The following is a 21,141-nucleotide window of genomic DNA, read 5'->3' on the forward strand; positions in this document are numbered from 1 at the left end:
ATTCACTGGAGGGCTCCAGAGAAGGTCAGTCACCAGCTGCTAGCTCCTCTTTGCTTTCAGCTGCTCAACTCTGTACTAATTTTTTTTTACATGACTATTTCACAACTGCATCTGCTGTCACTGCTCTAAACTCAGCAAGGAACAGGGAACAGCAGGACAAAATTGTTTCTATAGCGAATCAATGGACACAACTGCCTGTGGAAGCCTTTCTTGAATAAATTATGGTCTACAGGGAAGAAGATCACTCTCTTGGGAAGAGCAATAACCATTTTAGAAGTAGCTTCACATAACTGCAGTTGGTACAGTTGAGCAATTTTTGCAATCTCTACTTTCTGATTGAGAGTAGTGACACTGGGGTTTTCACTGTCCATGGAATTCAAGATGAGAATACACAAAATAGCATCTCAATGCCTTAGATGTCTCCCGTTCTGGAAGATAAACAAATCCAGTACACTGGTGTGAAAAAAATAAAACCAGCAACTTTACAAAAAGAATGCTACTTTTATTTTCAAATGCTGTAAAAAGCCTCATATAAATTTTTATAATGCTTCTATGTAACCTTCCCAACCACAACTAATGAAACAGTCTAGGAAAAATATAGCAGTTGCCATTTTGACTCCAAGAACGAGCTGCTGTAATACATCAACATTAAAAGGACAAGGTACAGTATGTTACAATGCTTGTAATTGCTCGTATTATTGAAAAAGTGAGAGCACTTCCTAAGCATTAGAGTATAACCGGGCCAAACTGCAGTATTCCCTACTTGCTCTTGCAGAAGGGGAAAGTCACTTCTTTAGGAGCCGGCACAACACCCTTTGTACTGCTTACGCCCATTTATCTTAGTAGTGTGGAGAGCTTTCAGCAAGCCCCTTTGCACTTAGGTGAATTCACCCACGTCAGATGCTATTATTCCATACTGTATCCAACGGCTCAGGTGTTTAACAACTGACCTATAAAAATAAGACTTATGTAACTCTCCAGCAAGGCAAATTTAACAGTGCAAATGCAGTATCAACAATATTTGATTTCTGAATGCTGGCAATTTTTTTTAACTCTTTTTGCACAAGAAACAACCTCTGCTGACATCCTGTACCTAAGGCCACTCACTCACGCTGACTGGAGATGGAACAAAGTACAAAAGCTCAGCTGCGTTTCCCAATCCAAGCTTCCTCCCCAGTTTCAGGGTATTCAGATCCAGAACATTGGATTCAGGCTCACCACTTCCATCGATGCACTCAAGTTTTCCCTGCTGGAATAGGTTAACTTCCCAGCAAACCTCTGATAACAATTTGCATACGCAATTCCACATTTAAACAAAAGTTAACAAAACATATTTCCAGAAAATAAGTTTTCACATGGTTGCAATCATCAAGCCATTTCAGGATCTTTGGTACTCCAAGAATAAGAAAAATAAATGGCACAGTGACAAACATCACCAAAGGAAAAAACACAACCATCCAAAGAAATAACACAAAAACAACAAAACAAAAGATATGTTACACTTCCATTTTTTTTGAAAGCCAGTGTAAATTAACCTTCTTTTAAGTCCATTACAGTGTCACAGTTTCACCTTTTAAAAAAATTCTATCATCTTAAAAGCAGTAGTTAATATTTTGTTTAACTTAACTTACTGTTTAAAATAATGCTCTGTTTAAAAAAAAAAAAATCAACTACCACAATACAGGAGTTTATGCTAAATAGGCTGCAGGCTCTTTCCCTATGGATATAACTCCTATCTGAGCACTGATATGATTAATCATTTGCAATTTTAAATGAGTATTATCTTTAGTGTTACAAATATAAGGGTTGAGCTTTTTCCCAGGTTTGTAAACCAGTGAGTATGTACAGACATAGTTGTTTAATAGATAGCTTTAAATTAAGTGTGTATTTATCTCCCCTCCCCCAAAATCCCACAGGAAAAAAAAAAAAAATCACCAGTATTACTGAGCATTTGCAGTTTCCATGAAACTTATCTTGTCTTAGCAAGTTCAAGCAAAGACTTCTTTTATATTATGCAAATAGGGTTACTAGGGTTACTGTGGTCTTTTGAAATGTGTTGTTCACAGGAATTCCACTTCTGGTGCACACAGAGCTGCATGAATGAGATTGGAAATTAAAACTAATAAAAACTCTCTTTTGAATAGCCGTGTCCTTGGAGAACAAATTCACATCTCATATTTTCTGCCCAAGCTCCTCAGACTTGGTAGAATGGATTGAAGGCCTCAGAAAAGGATTTTCCTTTCCTGAGAAGCCTCAGAAGCTGCTAGGACACTGGCAGAATAAAGTCTGAAAATGTAAAGGTGGATTTAAGTGAATTGCTGTTTTTGGACAGTCTTTGGATGGATACAGGTTGAGCTTCACTACACTGACAAGGCTAAGAACAACACTGGCAAATTTCTGAGAGATCTTGCCCCAATGGCAGTAAAGGGGTGTTAATTAGCGTAAGGTCTGGGAAGAAAAACGAGATATCAATGAGCTGTTCCCACATAAGTCTGGCATTTAGGCAATAGTTTAGCTTCACCATGTTCTGATCTAACACTGTACAAATTGGATGGGCCCTGAGGCACTGGCTACTCCTCTGATAAGCTGAAGACTAAAATCTTTTGTAGAAATGCAATATAAATAACACATATTGGATGCTTGAAGGGAGACAAAATATTAGAGGAAAGACATCACTGAAGCCCCTGAAGAACCTAGTAGCTGTTGGATTGGGAAAGACTACATGCACATCAGTAAGCCACTAATGCCCAGAAACCTTGCTGGTAAATGGTCTTTTATGCAGCAGATGAACACCCTAGTGTGTTTTTAAAGCATACAAATAATTCAGAACAGCTGATACCATGGTGCCTAACAGCAATAAATATTTCTGTAATGGCTTTATAAATAGTCACTTCCATTTTGCTGCAAAAACCAGTCTAATGGAGTTTTTCCTACTGTATGCCAAAACATCCTGTGCTTCACTCTGGTGGGTGTTGCAGAGGTTTTAGAGTGCCTTTCACTTGCATTCAGAGGAGGAAGACAGCAACAGTGACTCTGCTTGTTCAGTTACTGGGGAATTGTTCATTGCCGTAAATCTCTTTTGTAACCAGAAAATTACATCAAAGATCTCTACTGTATTGCGATAGATTCAAAGTACTGCAGATAATATGCTAGTACAGGCAGAGATACAGATAAATTTGCCAGAGACCAGATAACTGCAAACTGTTCAAGGAGTGCAGTTCAATCCTGAACTGCTGCTGAGCTGCATATGGAGAGATTTCTGCTTCAGTTTCCTTGACCTAGGAGAAGGAGACCTATCTCTGCTGTCTGTTTGTCACCATCCTGCACTGGGGGAAATAACATTTAGGTGCTCTGCCCAATTCAGTCATGGTTGTTTGTGGTTCCTGGAAACCGGGCTGCAGACTCAGCTTATCCTTTTTAATCCCGTGGTCCCCATTAGATGGAGATACTAGAAGACGATGGAACCCACAGGAGAGTCTGAATGTAGTGGGGTGCTCCATTTCCTTTAGCTTGGCAGAGGCTGCTACAGGGTATTATGGAAAGAAAAGGCTAGATCAGGATCGCTTCTGCCTGGAACTTCTTAGGGAGACAAAAAAGAAAAAGCAGCAGTTTGTTCACTTTTCTAGAATACATTTTGCAGAAACAGAAAAGGCTATTTGAATTACGAGTAGCAAAAAGATGATCTGCTTTACAGCAGAGGCAGGAATGCAGTCCTGGAAATTCTGCCATCTCTTCAAAACTTGGTATCAGAAAGTTTCCCTTGTGTTAAAAATCTTTATATTTTTTAATCGGATTCCTTTTTTCTTCTGAAGTTGCCAATAGGCATCGTCATCTTAAACAGTAATACCCATCAATTATCATTTAAAGCAGAAATACCACTAAACGGATCACAGTGGAAAAAGGAAGAAAAAGAAGAAGGGATGATTGGCCGATAAAGCCCTTCAGAGAGGAAGTGAGGGTAGGCAGAGTACAAGTAGGCCCACAGAACACTGCTATTTAAAATAATTCAATGTTGCCACACTCATGGGGGATCTGCACACCACAACTGGAACACCCTTGAGCAACTGCTCAGAGAATTTTGCAAATGCGGACAATGGTTTTTATACTGCGTATCTAAAACCCACCAGGTAAGCAGTATAACAACAATGCTGCATAAAATGATATGTTTTACTCCTGGGTGGATTAGATGGTTTACAGTACAAAGCCACAGTACAGAGAGGCATGATTAACCGTTATACACACATAGGCAGTGCAGTTAAAGGGATGTATGTTCCTTTTATTCCAGTACCTTTGTATAATAAAGTTAACAAAAATATTCAAATATTAAAAAAAAAAAAAAAAAGCCAGCTGGCACTGCCAACTAATTCCTGTAGTAGTCTTAGAAATCCTAATCCTGTAGAATTTCCTTGTGAAATCGATGCGCACCAGAGTCAATGTATTGATAACTAATGCCAAGCGGGTCTGGTGATGCAGCTACCTGAGGTTTGTATTTTTATATCTTTTGCGGGTTTGTGTTTTGTTTCACAACTTTCCGGCTTTCATGTAGGAAGGGATTGAGCCACGCTGTGTGAGCCCTTCAAACCTCTTGTAGGTATAATTGAGGAAAACCCAGTCTTTGGATTTGTAGTCAGGTTCCGTTGTGTTTGGCACTAGAATTCAGAAACAAAAGTAAAGACAAAACAAAACAATTAAAAACAGTGCTGCTTCTGAGAGGACTGTTCACAGAGCACTGACATAAACAGCCCTGAACTCTTATTTGCCTAGTCAGCAGAAATTCCTTGAAGAAATCCTGTTGCCTTTTGTCAATAGTCTGAGAAGAATTATAATTTCAGCATATATCTCTGAAGCGTAAAAAGTTATTTTTTTTATTTGTTTGGGATTTGGGGTTTTTTAGTCTGTGTACACACCATAAGAGACTCCCATACCTTGACAGGAACCTCTAACACACCCACAGGATATACAATTATGAAAAACATAACATTTAGGATGCTCCATGCACAACAAACACATGTATACATATCGTGTTATCCTCACAACAAACAGAAGAAAAAGATACATCCAAGTTCTCCCAAGAGAACTGCACATATTACTCTCCTAGGACTTCTTCCCTGCTCATAGCTTCAGCAAGGCTTGTACAGCCTCCTTTTATTTTATGAACAGCCCACATGGCTGGCTTGCTGCACATTCACTGCAGTGGGCTTCTATATTTAGCTCTCTGGTTACTACTCTTAGAGTTCTATAACAATATTTTCAACTCAAGATGCCAAACACACCGATACTAAAGTTTGTATTTAGGTATCTAGATGTACAGTAACATTTTCAGTGGGTCTGAAATGCCGAAACAAATACAAATGTACTTGCCATTATCCAAATATGGACTTAAACAGCTGAACATAGGCACTGGAGATTGATTGCTTTTGCATTAAAAGCACAAACTTCCTTGCCATGAAATAAAAGCCATTTCACAAAAAATCCTCAGCTTTTTGATAATTCTTATGGTTGTTAGCACATCTACACTTATCTGTCATCAATTAATCATCTTTATATATCTATCTTTAAGACACTAATAATTCACTGGAAACAGTGGGAGCTGTGAGAATTTGGCATGTCAGAGAATCAAGCCTTTTATGTATAAAAATTTCCTACTACTTGCCAATAGAAATTAACAATTAAATTTAAATGAATTGCAGAGCCACTCTGGTTCATAAATCACTATATTAATTAATCATCTGTCTGAAAGTTTTTGCCCACAAATATGTGGACATTATGTTTGGCATGAAACTCAAAAGTCATTAAAGATCAAAAGCAAATCAGTGCATAATGTTTTAGCAGAAGTTGGTTAGACAGACTGTATGGTAGAAAACTGTAGTTTTCTGTGCTCACTATATATGCAAACCATTTTTACTAATAGATTTAACTGTTAATATCTGTGAGCTTTTTTTTTTCCTCCAGAGTTCTAAGGACGTAGAAGCTATGAGAGATCACAGATCTACATTTATATCTGAAAGAAAACTCTCTAGATCAAGTCTGTATATTACCTTGATTAGGCTATCAGAAAAATGAATATAAACAACAACAAAAGCATCTGTGGTGTATTCTGACATGTCATAGATAGAAATTTGGAATTTACAATGGCAGTCTCACCTGGCTGTAAAATATCAGATTCAGGAAATTCATCAAAGTTGGAAGTATCATCAATACTTTTGATTTCTATAGGGATTGCAGCTGGTCTTTCCCTGCAAATAGAAATAAATGCCAGAATAGTCAATACTAGGAAAAGATACATTAAGTTCCAGTTTTGTTTAACTTAGCTTTTTACAGTTACAACATCCCTTTAATTTAAAGCATAGAGGTTCCACCGAGTCCATCAGAGATGTATCGGACTCGCCTGTTTGCTGACATCATGGGGAGATTTATTAGTTTCCTATCTAGCATTAGTATCTTCTTGGCAAACTTGGGGAAAACATAATTTTTCCCATTAACTGAAACAGCATTCCACACTTATCTGCCACATGGCTATCACTACAATCTTGGTTGTTACCAAGATCAACTGTGGTTACCTTCATTTCATAAACCCAGCCTACCCAGCAGAGCAGGATTTTACTTGCATTTGAAGCCATCAGATATGTTGCTTTACAATTCCAGTGCTCATCAGCCTAGACCTCATCCAAATACTTTTGACTCTAACTCTTATTTCTGACACTCAGTCACCAGTATTTCTCATCCAAAATAGGCTGGCTCTGACATGTTACTGCTTTATTAGCTCAACAATTAGGCAGCCCTTTAAGAAGTTTTAATGTGGCTTTCAAAGTTGCTTAAGTCATCTGTCCCACGAAAGCATTCAAACTGGAACACGGCCCTGTGGGAAAGTCATTAATTTACACCTGTAAACTTACTATGGTTGTAATTATTACAATTACAATTAAATCCACTTCTGGGTGGAACAGAGAAACCATTTTGCCAGGTTGCCAAATGTGGCATGAACAGATATGTTACTGCTCTTGCTGCTTATTAATGTCTCCCACGCCGAAAAGATAAGTTAAATGAGGCTTTCTGCACCAGAAGAAATGAGAACTACTAGAGCTGGACAATCACACGCCCACAGTATGGATTTTCATATGGAAAACTGCACTATTACTGAAAAAGGAGACTACCTCAAACCTTAAAGAGAGCTGAACAGTAGCTGTCATTTCAACTGAAAATATCCGTGGGGCCACCAAAGTCTGCTCTAAAGGTGTTACCACTTTGGGTACGTGCAGATGTAGCTCAGCACCTGCAGGCACAAGCTCAGGCTGGAACTGGTACGGCTGCCTCGGCCAGGACCTCTGCCCAGGCTTGGCCCAGCAGAATTTGGCCACAAAGGCTGCAACTCTGAGGTGAGTCAGTGCCTCTGCCCAGCACTTCTGTAGACATACCGGTTCACTCAGGTGTAGTATCTGCAGCATGCAGTAAAGACATGCCCTGTGTTTTCCTCCTACTTGCTGCCTCTCCATTCATCTATTTTCCCTACATTTTTGGAATAGAATTTGCTTTTCTTATGCTCCTATTACAAAAAAAGTCAATGACAGCAATTGCTGCAGAGCCCATTACTACTGGAGGAGGAGCTCTCTGCTGATATCAGACCATACATCAGGAATAACACAGCCACCCTACGACAATTTCTTTACATCCTGGGCACTCTGGGGCAATCTGACGCATCTAAAGGCAATTAAACTCTGATCAGATCTATGAATGTCAGCAAGGCCTGGAAACCTTCGCTGTCACCCACCTACTGCCTGCCAGTAGCTGCCCTTCAAAATAAAAGATAAATTGGAAATAATTATCCTTGACATCATAGTACATGAAATTCTTGCTTTCATGGCTTTTATTCTCTCTATAAAATGTGTGTGTATATATATACATATACATACCTGATATGTCCCCAGTCCACTCCTTCAAAAAATGGATGACTTTTTATTTCCTCTACTCCATTACTACCAATTCTATTTTCTGAGTCAATACAAAACCTGAAAAAGTGGAAAAAATAAAGGGAATGTTACAATAAATGCAGATGGAAGCAACAGCAAATAAAACTGCTCTGGTATCCTGTATCGGGAATTTGAGGAAGTTCTTTCAAATTGTGCCACCACTTGGGGTAACATACAAGCAGCCCGTTGCATCTAGGAAAGAAGGGAAAAAGTCGAAGCAGAATATTATTGGAGTGCCAAAACAAAAAGCCATGATGACAGTAACTTACACCTTTTCTAAACTGTTGCATCGCCATCTTCAAAGTTTGTGAAAAGCCGCTGCAAGTTTTAGCCCTGTAAGATTAGTTTGGAATGGAGGCTTAAGTCCCTACCACTGAAAACTCCTCTGCATGTTCTCAACTATTTAAAACCCATGTTTCAAAGTCACAAACAGGAACAAATACACTTAGTGAAACAGGACTACTCTCTGATGTCACATTTTGAAACTACAATAAGCTAGACACATTCAAAACATGCCATGTCCCTGTTCTCCCTGTCACCCCCTCTTCCCTCTCCTTAGACATTCAGGTGCTGGTAGTACAAAGACTCAAGGCCTATTTCTGATATGACCCAGCTGCATAACCTCGGCTCAGACTCCAGAAGAAATTGACAATTTATGAGAAGCACCTGTGAGAAAGTCCATAGAGTCAAGTAAGAAGAAAAAAGTGAAACTGGAGACAAAGACAGGATTGTTGAGATGGGGACTGTTAGCTGCTCAAGTAGGCAGGAAAAAAAACACCAACAAGGAAAAGTATAAAATCTTAAAGAAACAAAATAGGGAGGTAGAAGTTCTCTGACAGCAACTCAGTGACACTGGGGATTTTTTCCAGGGAGCAGCAGAGGCTGACCCTTCTCCTCTGGACTGACGCCCACCTGGACTCGTGCCTAGCTGGCTGAAAAGACTCTGACGTATCTCATCAAGGAGATGACCATACCAATGCTTAGCCTAGGAGTTCATTAAATCCTAGATATCTTTTGTATGTGTTAGCAAAGATAACTGCTTTATATTTTTACACTGTCCTTGCAGTCTCTTTGAGGATGGCAAAAGGCGTCAACAGTGACACAAAGAGGGAAGTTTACAATAACAGGAAAAAACCCATGTCAGACAAAAAGCTTGGTCTTGCCAAGTGTAGAGTCACCTGACGATCTCCTGGAAATGGGGAGTACTTGGTAGCACGGGGATGTGGGCCTCCTGTTGCTCTAAAAGTCAGCTGGCCTTTGTTAAATGAAATCCTGTTTGCCTAGATGAGCAAAGCCTCTGGTTGTTGATTTAGTTATCCTGAACTCATAATCTCTCTACACAGTCACATCATCCAGATTCACAAGGCATTTTTCACATCAATACAATGCAATACAAAAAAGGTCACCTTCTTGCTAGTTAGTGAAATTTTCAGCAGGTAATTTAGTACCATAGCAAGTTAGGCTATAAACTGTCTCCAATTATAGACTCTAATGTTCTTTTACTTGTAGTTGAGTGTCACTTGGGAAAAAAACCTGCTTGTATTTCTACTGCAGCCCAGCCAGTTGGTTGATGCCAAGTACTAATAATAGACCTCAAACCTTGTAACAAGAGTTAGCCAGACCAGTTGTCTCAGGCTTTGTCTGAACTTGAGCTTATTTTAGTTTGGTTTTAACTGTATCCATAAAAATAAAGAAACTTTAGCTTTGTTGGCAACTTTCTTTAAGTTGAAATATATGTTGTCTAACTTGTCCAAGCTGTAATGGACAAAGTACTCAATGGCCACGTATTTTTTGCCTGCTATTATGACCTCATTTTAGTAAGTGATCTGTAACTAAAGATGTTTTATCCTAATTTAAATCCTTCCATGTATGGAGAAAAACTAATAAATTCAAGTAGTCATTGTATAAGTAAATTCATGAGCGAGACATGTTAACAAATAAACTGCCTGAAATATCTAAACATGTCCCAAACACAGCCAAGACTGAGGAGGAAGAAATCCTCAGCAGCAACACTGTACTCTTTCCAGCAGAGAACTCAGGATGCTGACAACAGGCAGGAGAGGTTAAGCAGAACGCTAGAGAAACAGATACTGAAAACATAATAAAACTGTTATACATGAACTTATTAATGAGGATTAACAATAATTAAATAACTTGAACTGTTAGTATCACTGTAACTGGATTAAGAATAACTGTTTGTTGGATGCTACTGGACCACTGCTTGGACTAATAATAAATTCTAGTTCTTAGCTGTGCCTATGAAGTACGTTCCCCTTTTTGCTTGTAAAAAAATTGTGTAAGCTTGTAATATTATCTCGGGGGGGGGGGGGATAAATTAAAAATCAAAGCCAAAAACCACATCCCCCGGCAAAACCTCCCAGGGCAAGAGAGCATTTCTGCCTGACCTTGACACCAAAACCCCTCGCAAGAACTTCAGTGCAAACTGAATGGATTAAAAACTGTTAAAATTAAAAATTTTGGAAAAAGCGAGTAAATCCAAACCATCCGATGATTTCTGTTCAGTACATTAAATGCTGGCAAGTGATTATTTACTAGATCTCTCTGAGAAGAGAAAAATTACGTGTTAACTTTTTTTTTCTTCTTTTTTTTCCCAGTCCATTCTGTTTCTCCTGATATCATGGTACAAATCAAGATCATTATAGCTTATTTCATCACATTAAACAAATGGCAAAGGGAAAAAGACTAAAAAAAAAAAAAAAAAAAAAAAAAAAATCTATCAAGGATGGTGACAGACAAGAAACCAACCTTCCCTCCAATCTAAAGCTTCCTTCATGCAGAATGGAAAGTTAACATAATGGAAGACGACTATGTCTGAGTGACTGGCCAGAAATGGGCTTTTGTTACTGACCTTAGAATTAAATCCTTTGCTTTCTCTGAAATGGGCACTTCTGGAGGAAATACCAATGTTTCTTTCCAGTTCATAACTTTCCTGTAAGTCTCTTGTGGCGTTTCTGAGCAGAAAGGTGGATACCCTGCACAAACAAATAGAAAAATTAACAAGCTTTCCCAGAAGAGGAAAGTGACCTGGGCCTCTGCTTTTGCCACTACGACTCCCAAATCTAACAAGTAGTACCAGCCAAAAGTTTTCTCTTTTGTAATGCAACATTAAAGGTGTTTTGTTACTTCCAAGTAATGAGACTGAACCTCAAAAACATTTAATAGTGAACAGTTATTCACTGAAACAACTGAGGCATCATCTCTTGCTGTCTTCTTGGAAAGGTGGGAGGACAAAGTTTTCTGGAAGCTGAATTTGCGGCTTACTTCAGGTAGAACTGAATAAAATTCTGGTACCTCCACTATGCAGGGGATCAGACTCAGTGAACTAACGGACCCTGTTACCTTTGAACCCTTTGAATGATTCTTAAGTTGGGGTCTTTAACATACCTATTAGCATTTCATACATAATCACTCCCAAAGACCACCAGTCACACAGCTTGTTGTACCCAGTCTGCATAAATACTTCTGGTGCAATATAGTCTGGGGTTCCAACAGTAGAATATGCCTGGAAAAAAAAGAATAAACTCTTTGAAAGATAAATACTACGTTTTTACACTTCGCAAAACCTTTTCCTGGGGATTCACATATAGGATCTTGTTATTTGGATAGACAAGAATGCTTAATTTGAGAATTCACAGTATCTAAAATCCCAAGAACATTATTCTTTTACACGAGTAAGCACAGAGAGCCTTGAAAGTAAATAGAAACCATCCTCCTAAATGTGACAAAATCATAAAATATTCCCACTGCAATATCAGAAGGTCATCTTAGCTAAAGTTTCAGGTAGCCGCATTACTAAAATACCCAAGAAGTTCTGTTGCTGTTGTAGTTGGTTTTGGTTTTTTGGGGTGGTTTTGTTGTTGTTGTTGTTGTTTGTTTGTTTTTTTAAAAAGGGATAACCAGTGGTAGATTCCCACACGTGACACTCTGATACACTAGCTGTTCCATGTATTACCTTGTCTTCATTGCAAAATTTATTTGAGCTCTTACTGGACCCAGGCTCCGTCTTTTTAACCTTTTAAATGTGCAGCCTAGGTGATTCTGACTAATGACTAAATCTTTGGCTATTTGGGAATTTCTCTTTACTGATGGAAAATTTTGCACAGGGCAGGGGGGAAATACCCCCAAACCAACAAAACCCCACAAAACCAAAAAAGGCCACCAAAACCAGTTTTGCCAGAAAAACCTTTACTTTCATTTGTCTGACCAGAAACAAAAGACTTCATTTCATTGGACAGAACCAAAGTTTTGAACCAATGGAAAACCAAGAATATGGCTCCTTTTCAAATAGTGTTGATACAAGTGTCATTTTGGCCTTTTATTCTCTCTGTTGGACTGTCTCGTGATTCATATAGCTTCACCCCACAGTTCTGCCACATCAGTCTTTACTGACCTGGAGATGTAGTCTTTTCAGGAATCTAACTCCAAGTGGGAGTAAGGGTGTGAAATATAGCCCCTGAGGTGACATGATTGCAATGTAATCTCATTATGTCTCATGAGGAAAGAAAAAACAACCCAAAAGCTTTTCGGAATACTGCAGCATATCACTTTTTAAACAGAGTGTGCAAATAAAAAGTTCCAAAATTTGAAAACTGAGGTTTTTACAACTGCTATTTGGTGAAAATCAGGAGCAGGGCTGAAATTCTGAAATCCCATGGCTGACAGATACTTTCCTTGGATTCAGTTAATGCCACAGCTCCCTTTATTACTTGACCACTCTTCAATATAAACCCAGGCTGCAGCACTCCAGTGCCAATACACTCCACTGCCTTTCCATCATACCCCCATTCAGCAGAAGGACAAAGAAGTTTTCCCCACAATTCTCTGAAAAAGAACCACAAAGCTACGCACCTTCTTGCGACACTGAACTGCAGGAATTAAACCCAGGAGTTCACACACAGTGTCAATACCAGCTCAGTCTAGGAGACAATCTCAAGATACTCAAGAAAACAGACAGACAAAGCAACCCTGATCTCTGAGCTATTCCACAACTGGAATCACTAAACCACCTTCTTTTGAGTTATCTGCAATTTTAGGAGCTTGAAGAGAGTGACATCTGTGATGGATGAGGACCTTTCAGATTTTAAAAACCAGCAGCATTAATGCTGAGTTTTTATTTAATGTTTTCTGTAAATAGTTTCAAAGAAAAATAAATTATGTATAATTTCATTAACTCACCAGCTGTCGCCTGTTCTTCTTCCATGTTTCTGCTTTCCTCTTTGAGTTCATATTCTGAAATGCTAATTTACAAAATAGTTATTAGATAATAAATGCATTTGTGAGAATTAAAAGAAAAGATTGATAACATTCTCTTTTGAAAGAATAACTATTTTGTATCTTTAGAATGCTTTAGTCTAGAAACAAATATTTAGTTATAACTAGAGATGGGAAAATGAAAATGAATAACTAGTGTCCAGTTTGCAGCTGAAACTCATACAAGTAGGACACATGATCAGCAATTCTAATTTAGAACTTGCTAAAAGTTTTACAGATTGATCTGAGATCAGCAGCATTTATTGTTGCAGCTGGCAACATATATTCAGATACGGGCGATGTTTTTTTAAGCAACAAGAAGAATCCAAGAAGAACTGCAGAGGAATTTTACATTTGTAGAATAAAACACTGATGAGGATGTGTCACCAAGGCATGCTGATGAACAACTTTACTCTTATGAAAAGCTGCATGAGATTATCACTGACTTCAGAAAGCTGGCACATGAAACCCATGTCCCTTCTGCAAGAGTGTTTCTGTAACTTCGCTAACATTGTTATGAAAAATACATTAAAATACAGACACATTACATTATGTGTATGTGTATCTGCATACAAATGTGCAAAAATACATTATCACTGCAGAAATCATAATTTCCTTCCTGTGAAATGCTTCCATGTCCCAGGGAACATGCATTTCCAGTTTTCCAATTAAATGCAATCAGCCTGACCAATCTTGTTTATCCCAGCAGAAATAAATTATGATGTGGCAAAGCTGCAACTCAAAACTATTTAAATGTTTAACTAGGACACCTTATACTTACAGAAGTCACTTGGTGGGTTGTGTGTAAGGTTCCTATAGAACTCTGTTCTGTGAGCTTTCTTTAAACCTGTGCATAGCCCAAAATCAGACAGTTTTACATGACCCTAAAAAAAAAAAAAAATCAGAGAAGATGAAAACATACTTTATAAAGGTAGTGCTCGAAAAAGAAAGTTTTAATAACTCCTTGTGCCTTCTCAGGCCATGATGGACTAGCACAGGATTACCTAATCCAGGACAAGTAGGCAAATAATGACTGAATCTTGGTGTACTGTGAGAGTGTGTTTTCTCTCCAACAGGTTATTGCCCCTGGGAATGGTTAAACCTACAATTCTGCAACAGCTGAGGGCGGCTGGTTTGCCTGTTCTTGTTTTGAACTGGATAACACAGACTGAGAAAGCCTCCAGGACAAAATTATTTTGTTTTGCTTTGATGGTAACCAGGCTTTAATCAGGTTTCCAGACATCAATGCTAGATAGTCTAAAGACTTGGGTATGATGCTTACTGGATCCATTTCATGGCTCCCTATAGTCAGTCTTAACAGACAGAGTGTTTCTGCTGGTGAGCAGGTAATAAAACAAATGAGGTAACTGTAGGAATTGAACTGATTATTTAACACTGCCTGAATATTTCATGCTTTCATTCGTCTTGCAGTAACTAAGTGTATGTTTTTAATGTGTATGAATACGAGCACCTGGACACCCTTCTCACTTAAAAGGCTAGCCTTAAAAGGGTTAAAAGGCTTTCCAACAAAAAACAAGTGCAGTTTTGCTTTAAGTATATTGGTGTTCTACAAGAAAAAGATAGTGACCATTTTCTGCCTTTACTCCAGCTAGTTTAAATCACTGGTGCAGCTCTACTGGTTCCCACCAATTAGCACCACTATAAATGGTATTATCTGCAGAATGAGTTGTTTAAAGCAGAGGCAGTTTAACATGCAGTTTAACATGCACATTACATGCCTTAGCATCCAGCAAAAGGTTATCTGGTTTAATATCTCTGTGGATGAATCCCAGCTGGTGAATAGCATCTATGGCCAACACAGTTTCAGAAATGTAAAACTGTGTCTCCTCTTCTGATAAGGTGTCTTTCTTCATTAGTAAGGTCATCATGTCACCTAATCAAAGAGAAGAAAATACAGCTCAGAAATCAGAACATTTTAACCACCAGACTAATTCTCTATGAAACCCCAGTAGAATCCAAATTTAACCTTGTAACTGGCCTTACAGCTACTAATTATAAAACTATTACTGCAGGGACCTACAAACCCAACATACTTTTTTAGTAAACTGGATGTAAACTGTTGAAAATCCTAATAGGAACTTTAATTGTATAGTCCAGGAAGATATAGTGAATTTTAACACATAATACATGTATCGCACAAATAAACTGTTTAAACAAGAACTTTTTTGTTGTTGTTTTCACTGTTAATAGCTTCAGCAGTAAAAATCAGAATGTTGGATTAGAATAATTATTTAATCCAAGTCTATTTTGACACCCCTTCATAACCCTTCTCCTTCCCCTAAAAGTCAGGAATGGTTAGATTACTGGGACTTCATTTAAAACAACGTTAAAATTTTTATTATCACGAGTTACAGAGCGTGCATGTTTCTAACATTTTATGAAGCTGACAACAAAAGCTAAGGAAGAAGTACTTGTATCACCTAACACTACAACATGCAGCTTACCTCCAGGTAAGAACTCCATGATCAGGTAAAGATTTCTTTTATCCTGAAAGCTGTAAAACATTTTCACTACCCAGGCTCCATCCGCTTCCACCAAAATATCTCTTTCTGCTCGGATATGGGCCACCTAAATTTTTAAAACATTACTGTTATTAAAGGACAATTTAAATATATCAACAAGCAACACCATATTATATTCCTAGTCCTACAATATATTTTCATGATCTTTAGCAAAGAAACTATTTTTCATGTTCTTTTCATACTCATATTTTTCATAAGTTTTTACTAGATACTACAAAGTACTCACAAAATACCCACCAGAAACCCACAGAAGTCAACTCAATGTTGAAAATAACCATTCACACAACTTTGCAGAAGCAATCTCTAGAAACACAAAGCATAGCTTGTTAAGCTGGTTTTGTTTGTTGGAACTAATGAAGCTGGTGGAAAAGTGCAATTCCCTTCTTTACTATGCCCTAAAATGAAATAGGAACATTCCAAAAAATCAGAGCTGATCATCACAGAGTTTTATATGGTAGTGTCCCTACTGCAAGCTCAGACAAAAGTTTATCGTGCAACTCAAGGTGCAAATACTGACAAAATTATTGGAAAAGGCCAGAGCTGGTCTTAAAGAATGTAAGAACCAAGATGTAAAATGGTAGATGCATTATGATTACTGTCAGAAGTTACCAGATTTCTCATATATGTATACAAAGAAACAAAGAGCTAATAGCTACTTCTACACAGATATCTCACTGTTTAAACTTGGCAAGATAAGCCTCATGAATCTTCTCTAGCAAGGGTCACACAGTGTCTAAATGAATTACTTCCTGCAAAACCCGATTCCTTCATCACTGTGAAGAGAGAAATGTCTGGCTTACAGTGAACTACTGTCTGGTTCCCAAACCCACATTGTACACACTGCTGATGGTGCATGAACCTCTTCCAGATGGTACATGGAGACTGTTCCTACACGCATACGTGGCAAACCTTACTTGAACTGCATGGCAAGTGCCTTGGCCAAGTGGGAAAAGAGCTAGGATGAATTTCAGCCCTTACAGATGACGGCAGGTAGCAATGAGCTCAGTGGCTAGTATTAGAACAGTGCAAAAACGGTCAGGGTCTTGGGCTATTTAAGGGGGGGAAAGGGAAGAGAAGATGGAGCCATTGCTCCAAGTGATGTCCATGAAGCTGGCCCAGAATAGATATGGCCACCACTGCTGCTGATGTTGGTCCTGGGCAAGTGAGTTTGGGAATATCTGACCTTGCTCAGGATATTCCAGTCCCAGCTGAGGCTTTGAAAAACATATGGAGAGCTGCTACCCCATGAATTCACTGCAAACTAAGAATGATGGAGATTGGAGGAGGGGGGTGTGTTTCAATAGAATGTACCCTCATCCTGAAGGAAAATGAAAGACACATGCATGGAAAAATACTTCTTGACAGCTGTAAGGTTTTCATTATTCATACAACAGAAAGCAACTTCTGGAGAGAAAATATGTACCACTATTCCAGCTTCAAGGACTATTTCCAATAAGCAGCAGTCTTCTGCATCCCATCTCCAGTTCAACTAGCCAGAAGCATCTTTATATGTATGTGTTCTTTTCACAGGGTTTCACAGGGCAATGAGTTCCCTCTCTGTAGTAGGCACTCGAACGTTGATTTACCTAGCTCTATCTATTCTCATTAGAAAATATTTCTTTCCACCCTCCACTCCTCAATGTAGCTATAAAATATAATATTAAAACCTTGCTTAAAAAACAGCCAGAATATCTTCCAGTGCTATCAGGCTTGGGGGGGGGGGGAATCTTAATTTTCTTGTATTTGTGTCCTGTGTTGCTTTCCATTGAACTAACCAGGCAATGAAAATTACAGCAGATAAACACTCTCCAGGGAAGAATACCATCCCAAACTAAATGGAGAGTGTGAGCTCAGCCTCTTTGCCACATCATGTTATGAAATGGGGGCAGGGATTCAACCAGAGGGCCACACGCATCCTGGCTGCTGTGCAGAACATGCTGCTCCTCTGGTTCCCTATATTCAGGGCATGGGCTTGAGAAGACAAAAAGTCTGTGCCAGGAAAAAAAATGAAGTACAAGTACCACTGCAGGGAAATGTAATACAAGAGCAAATGATGGGTAAGGTTTGGACTGGTTAGGAGAAGTCCTCTTTTATCTGCCCTTTTGCTTGAGACATCCACACTCAATTTCTTTGCTTTGTGGTGCTAAAGTACTTGCTGTATTCTACCAAGAATATGCAGTGAATTGCTAACTAAAAAGTAAAAGCAAAACCAAAACTAAACTAACAAAACCAAAGCAAAACAAAACAAGACCCAACTAAAAAGCAAAACAAAGGAAAACAAAGCCAATGAACAACGTGACATCTGTTAGTATCTAACCATCAAAAGAAAACAAATACTCTCAGTATTTACTTTGGCACAGTATTACTTTTCAAAAAGCATTTTCCTTGAAATGCACTTTTACAGATTAAGTACTATAAGGTCTGCATCGATAAACGAAGGGAGGGGAAAAAAAAAGTCCTTGTCACTATTCCAAATTGGTTGTAAATAAAACATTTTTGAAAATCCTGTTTACATGACCTTATTTCCTAACTTCTACTTATTCTTTTGTATGGTGGTAGCAACTCCATAGATGCTTTGGATTGCTATACCATTACTGGGGCTTTCGAAGTGGAAAATATGACCAAATAGTATCTGCCACAAAGAACTTTGGCAACATTCTAGACAGCGTAAGTTTGAAATCTAGGGGACTGATACAACACAAACCTGCTCTTTCTCCAGCATATCAGCTTTCCTTAGTATCTTCATTGCATAAATATGACCCGTATCCTTCTTCTGAACGAGGCGTACCTATAATGAGAAATATAACCCAATCAGTCTTCTCTACCTCAGAAACTAGACCCCAGTGTGGAATCTACCAGAAGGCTCAAAATTGCTGGACATGGAAAAGTTCTTTTGTTAAACATTTAAAAACACATGGAAAAAAGAAATATTTCTACACCGTGTATAACACTAACACTAGTGATGAACAGACAATTTGAAGTAGTTATTGTTTTAGGAAAAGTTAGCAGGCACAGTAAATTCCAGGTAGCCATGAGATTGCGTATGCTACAATTCAGGAGCAGATACAACTGTGATATGACACAGGGCAGGGAGGATGTTTACAGACAGGAGCTGTGCCACTGCAAGTCCATCATTTCAGGGGGCCACATGGGCAACATCAGTTTGGGCCAGTTTGGGAAGCTGTGGGAAACTAAGGGCCTTTCCAGGAGCCTTGAGAAATCATTGCACGTAATTCATTACTGGACTTATTACACTTGCACAATTACTCAAATAGCTATTCTTCCGCAATAAAACCCCCCAACTGTAACTTTTTATTCTGCAACTAAAATGTTTCATTTTAATGTTGAATCAAATTTTAACATCCTGTTCAAGCAAGAATGCCACAAACCTCCCCAAATGCTCCTCTTCCTATAACTTTCAAAGATTCAAAGTCATCCAAGCCAAGTCTAGTCCTCTTCAGTCGCAGAAACTCTGTTTCTTTGCGAGCATGTTGTGACCTGCGCAGTTTTTTCTAAGGACACACATACACAGAAATTTATAAGTCATTTGACAGTAAAAAATCAAGATATACAATCTCCCTTCCTGTGAAGTATTCTCTCTCCCATTAGGATTACAGAGAAAATGTAAAAGGAGAAGTCTTTCTGCATTTCTCAAAGAATCATCCATGAGCACTGTCTTCTATATAGAGACCTCAGGCCCATTTTCACTTTTTTTGGAGGGGTTGTTTTATTTTTTGTATTACTTGGATATAAAGAAACAGTAATAAAAAATAATGAAGAGAAAAAAAAAAATATCATATTGGTTCAAACAAAGTACATCAGTCCAAAGACCAAAGTCACTAGCTGAGGCAAGGACTCTTGTTTTGGGGCATTACAAAGGACCAATAAAAACTGAAACTTGCACCCCACTGAAAAGTGATGAGAGGCAACAAGGACCCTAACAGGCAGCAGAGATCCAACTCACACCATCTATAGCAAAATCCATTTCATTTATGGCAGGCAAACATCACATTTGAAAGAAAAATAGGTCCAAATCCTGTCATATATTTTGTTCTATAGAAATGTCAGTGGGTTTCACTCTGAGAGAAGACAAACACCAAGCTATGCTCCCAAAGTTGCCGAGAAGATCTCAGAGACTGCTAACCAGATCCATCAATCAGGCACCTGCCAGATTTTGTACTAGGATGGCAGCATCATTTAAAACCACAAGATGGCATTACGCACCCACACTCGCTTTTCCCTCTTCCCAGAAGCTACGGCAGCCGCACAAACCCAGAAACAACTGAGGCACTATTCCTACTTATTTCCCTGCCTATCCTGAAGGCAGTACAGGCAGCCATGGATGATGGACCTCAGAAAAGGAACTTACTGACCAAAGTTCTGAGAGATACCAACCAGACAGAGATTCCTCCTCATCCGTATCCAAATGGAGCAAGCGTGTGCCCAGTTTATTGTTTCAATCAAGAAAAAATGGTTCAGCATTTTGCTTTCTACTCACCTCTTCTAAGCGCATCTCACCTTTTTTCTTGCTAAATACAACAGCAAACAATTTTAATCTTTGAAAAGCATGCTATACACTTGCTGCAGCCATATGTCTCATAAGACATTTGTCAGGAATTGGAACAGGCTGCCCAGGGAAGTGGTTGAGTCACCATCCCTGGAGGTACTCAAAAAGCACATAGACAAGGCACTTTATTACATGGTTTAGTGGGCATAGCTGATGGTTGGACTCAATGATCTTGAAGGTTTTTTCCAACCTAAACGATTCTATGATTCTATAAGGACTAAGGGTGGCATGAAAAGCCTTAGCTATTGCAAGTATCATTCAAGCATATTCACACCTTCCCTAACAAACAACTTATTTACAGGGGCAACATTCATTTACAAAATAAAACTTAATTAGCTAATGTTTCTGTAATGCCGATTTGAAGTAGTGTGACAAAAGCAAAGCAGTCTCTTCAAAGGTTACTTAAGTAGTAATTACCTCCTCATCTGCAAGGCCTTCCTCTTCCATAGCCACTTCTAGCTTCTTCTGCCTGCAAAGTGGAGAAACAGGAGATTGCTTTTTTTATTATTTATTAAAAACAAACATAATGCTACAGCAAGACAATGCCTTTACTTCACATATTCCAGACACGAAAGAATTTGCCTCAAATGGAAATTTGAAGACTTACTGCCCACTCCATCCATTTACTCATTTGTGACCAAAGCTGTTGAAAATGTATAAGCAAATTTAAGCACATATTTATGTATTTGCAGAATTAGGCATTAAAAGTCCAAACATATAATCATTCTAATGATTTATATTTCTTCATATAATCTTGTTGAAGTAAGGCTGTTTTTATAAATTAGGATTATGA

At 38.5% G+C, this 21,141-nt stretch overlaps 1 protein-coding gene across 1 annotated transcript in view; it reads right to left on the reverse strand.

Annotated features, from left to right (window-relative positions):
* Positions 1 to 481: 481 nt before the first annotated feature.
* Positions 482 to 21,141, reverse strand: part of STK38L (serine/threonine kinase 38 like) — a 38,028-nt gene continuing 17,368 nt past the window's right edge. Inside the window, exons 3-14 of the mRNA XM_009921780.2 lie at positions 20,766 to 20,817; positions 19,171 to 19,293; positions 18,486 to 18,569; positions 15,704 to 15,827; positions 14,978 to 15,132; positions 14,020 to 14,122; positions 13,164 to 13,225; positions 11,373 to 11,490; positions 10,837 to 10,960; positions 7,911 to 8,006; positions 6,145 to 6,236; positions 482 to 4,649 (exon numbers count right to left, since the gene is read on the reverse strand). Coding sequence (XP_009920082.1) covers positions 4,522 to 4,649; positions 6,145 to 6,236; positions 7,911 to 8,006; positions 10,837 to 10,960; positions 11,373 to 11,490; positions 13,164 to 13,225; positions 14,020 to 14,122; positions 14,978 to 15,132; positions 15,704 to 15,827; positions 18,486 to 18,569; positions 19,171 to 19,293; positions 20,766 to 20,817 — 1,261 coding nt within the window. The 3' untranslated portion in view covers positions 482 to 4,521. The remainder of the gene's footprint in view (positions 4,650 to 6,144; positions 6,237 to 7,910; positions 8,007 to 10,836; positions 10,961 to 11,372; positions 11,491 to 13,163; positions 13,226 to 14,019; positions 14,123 to 14,977; positions 15,133 to 15,703; positions 15,828 to 18,485; positions 18,570 to 19,170; positions 19,294 to 20,765; positions 20,818 to 21,141) is intronic.

This window comes from Haliaeetus albicilla, chromosome 19 (genome assembly GCF_947461875.1).
Source record: "Haliaeetus albicilla chromosome 19, bHalAlb1.1, whole genome shotgun sequence".
Taxonomy (NCBI): domain Eukaryota; kingdom Metazoa; phylum Chordata; class Aves; order Accipitriformes; family Accipitridae; genus Haliaeetus; species Haliaeetus albicilla.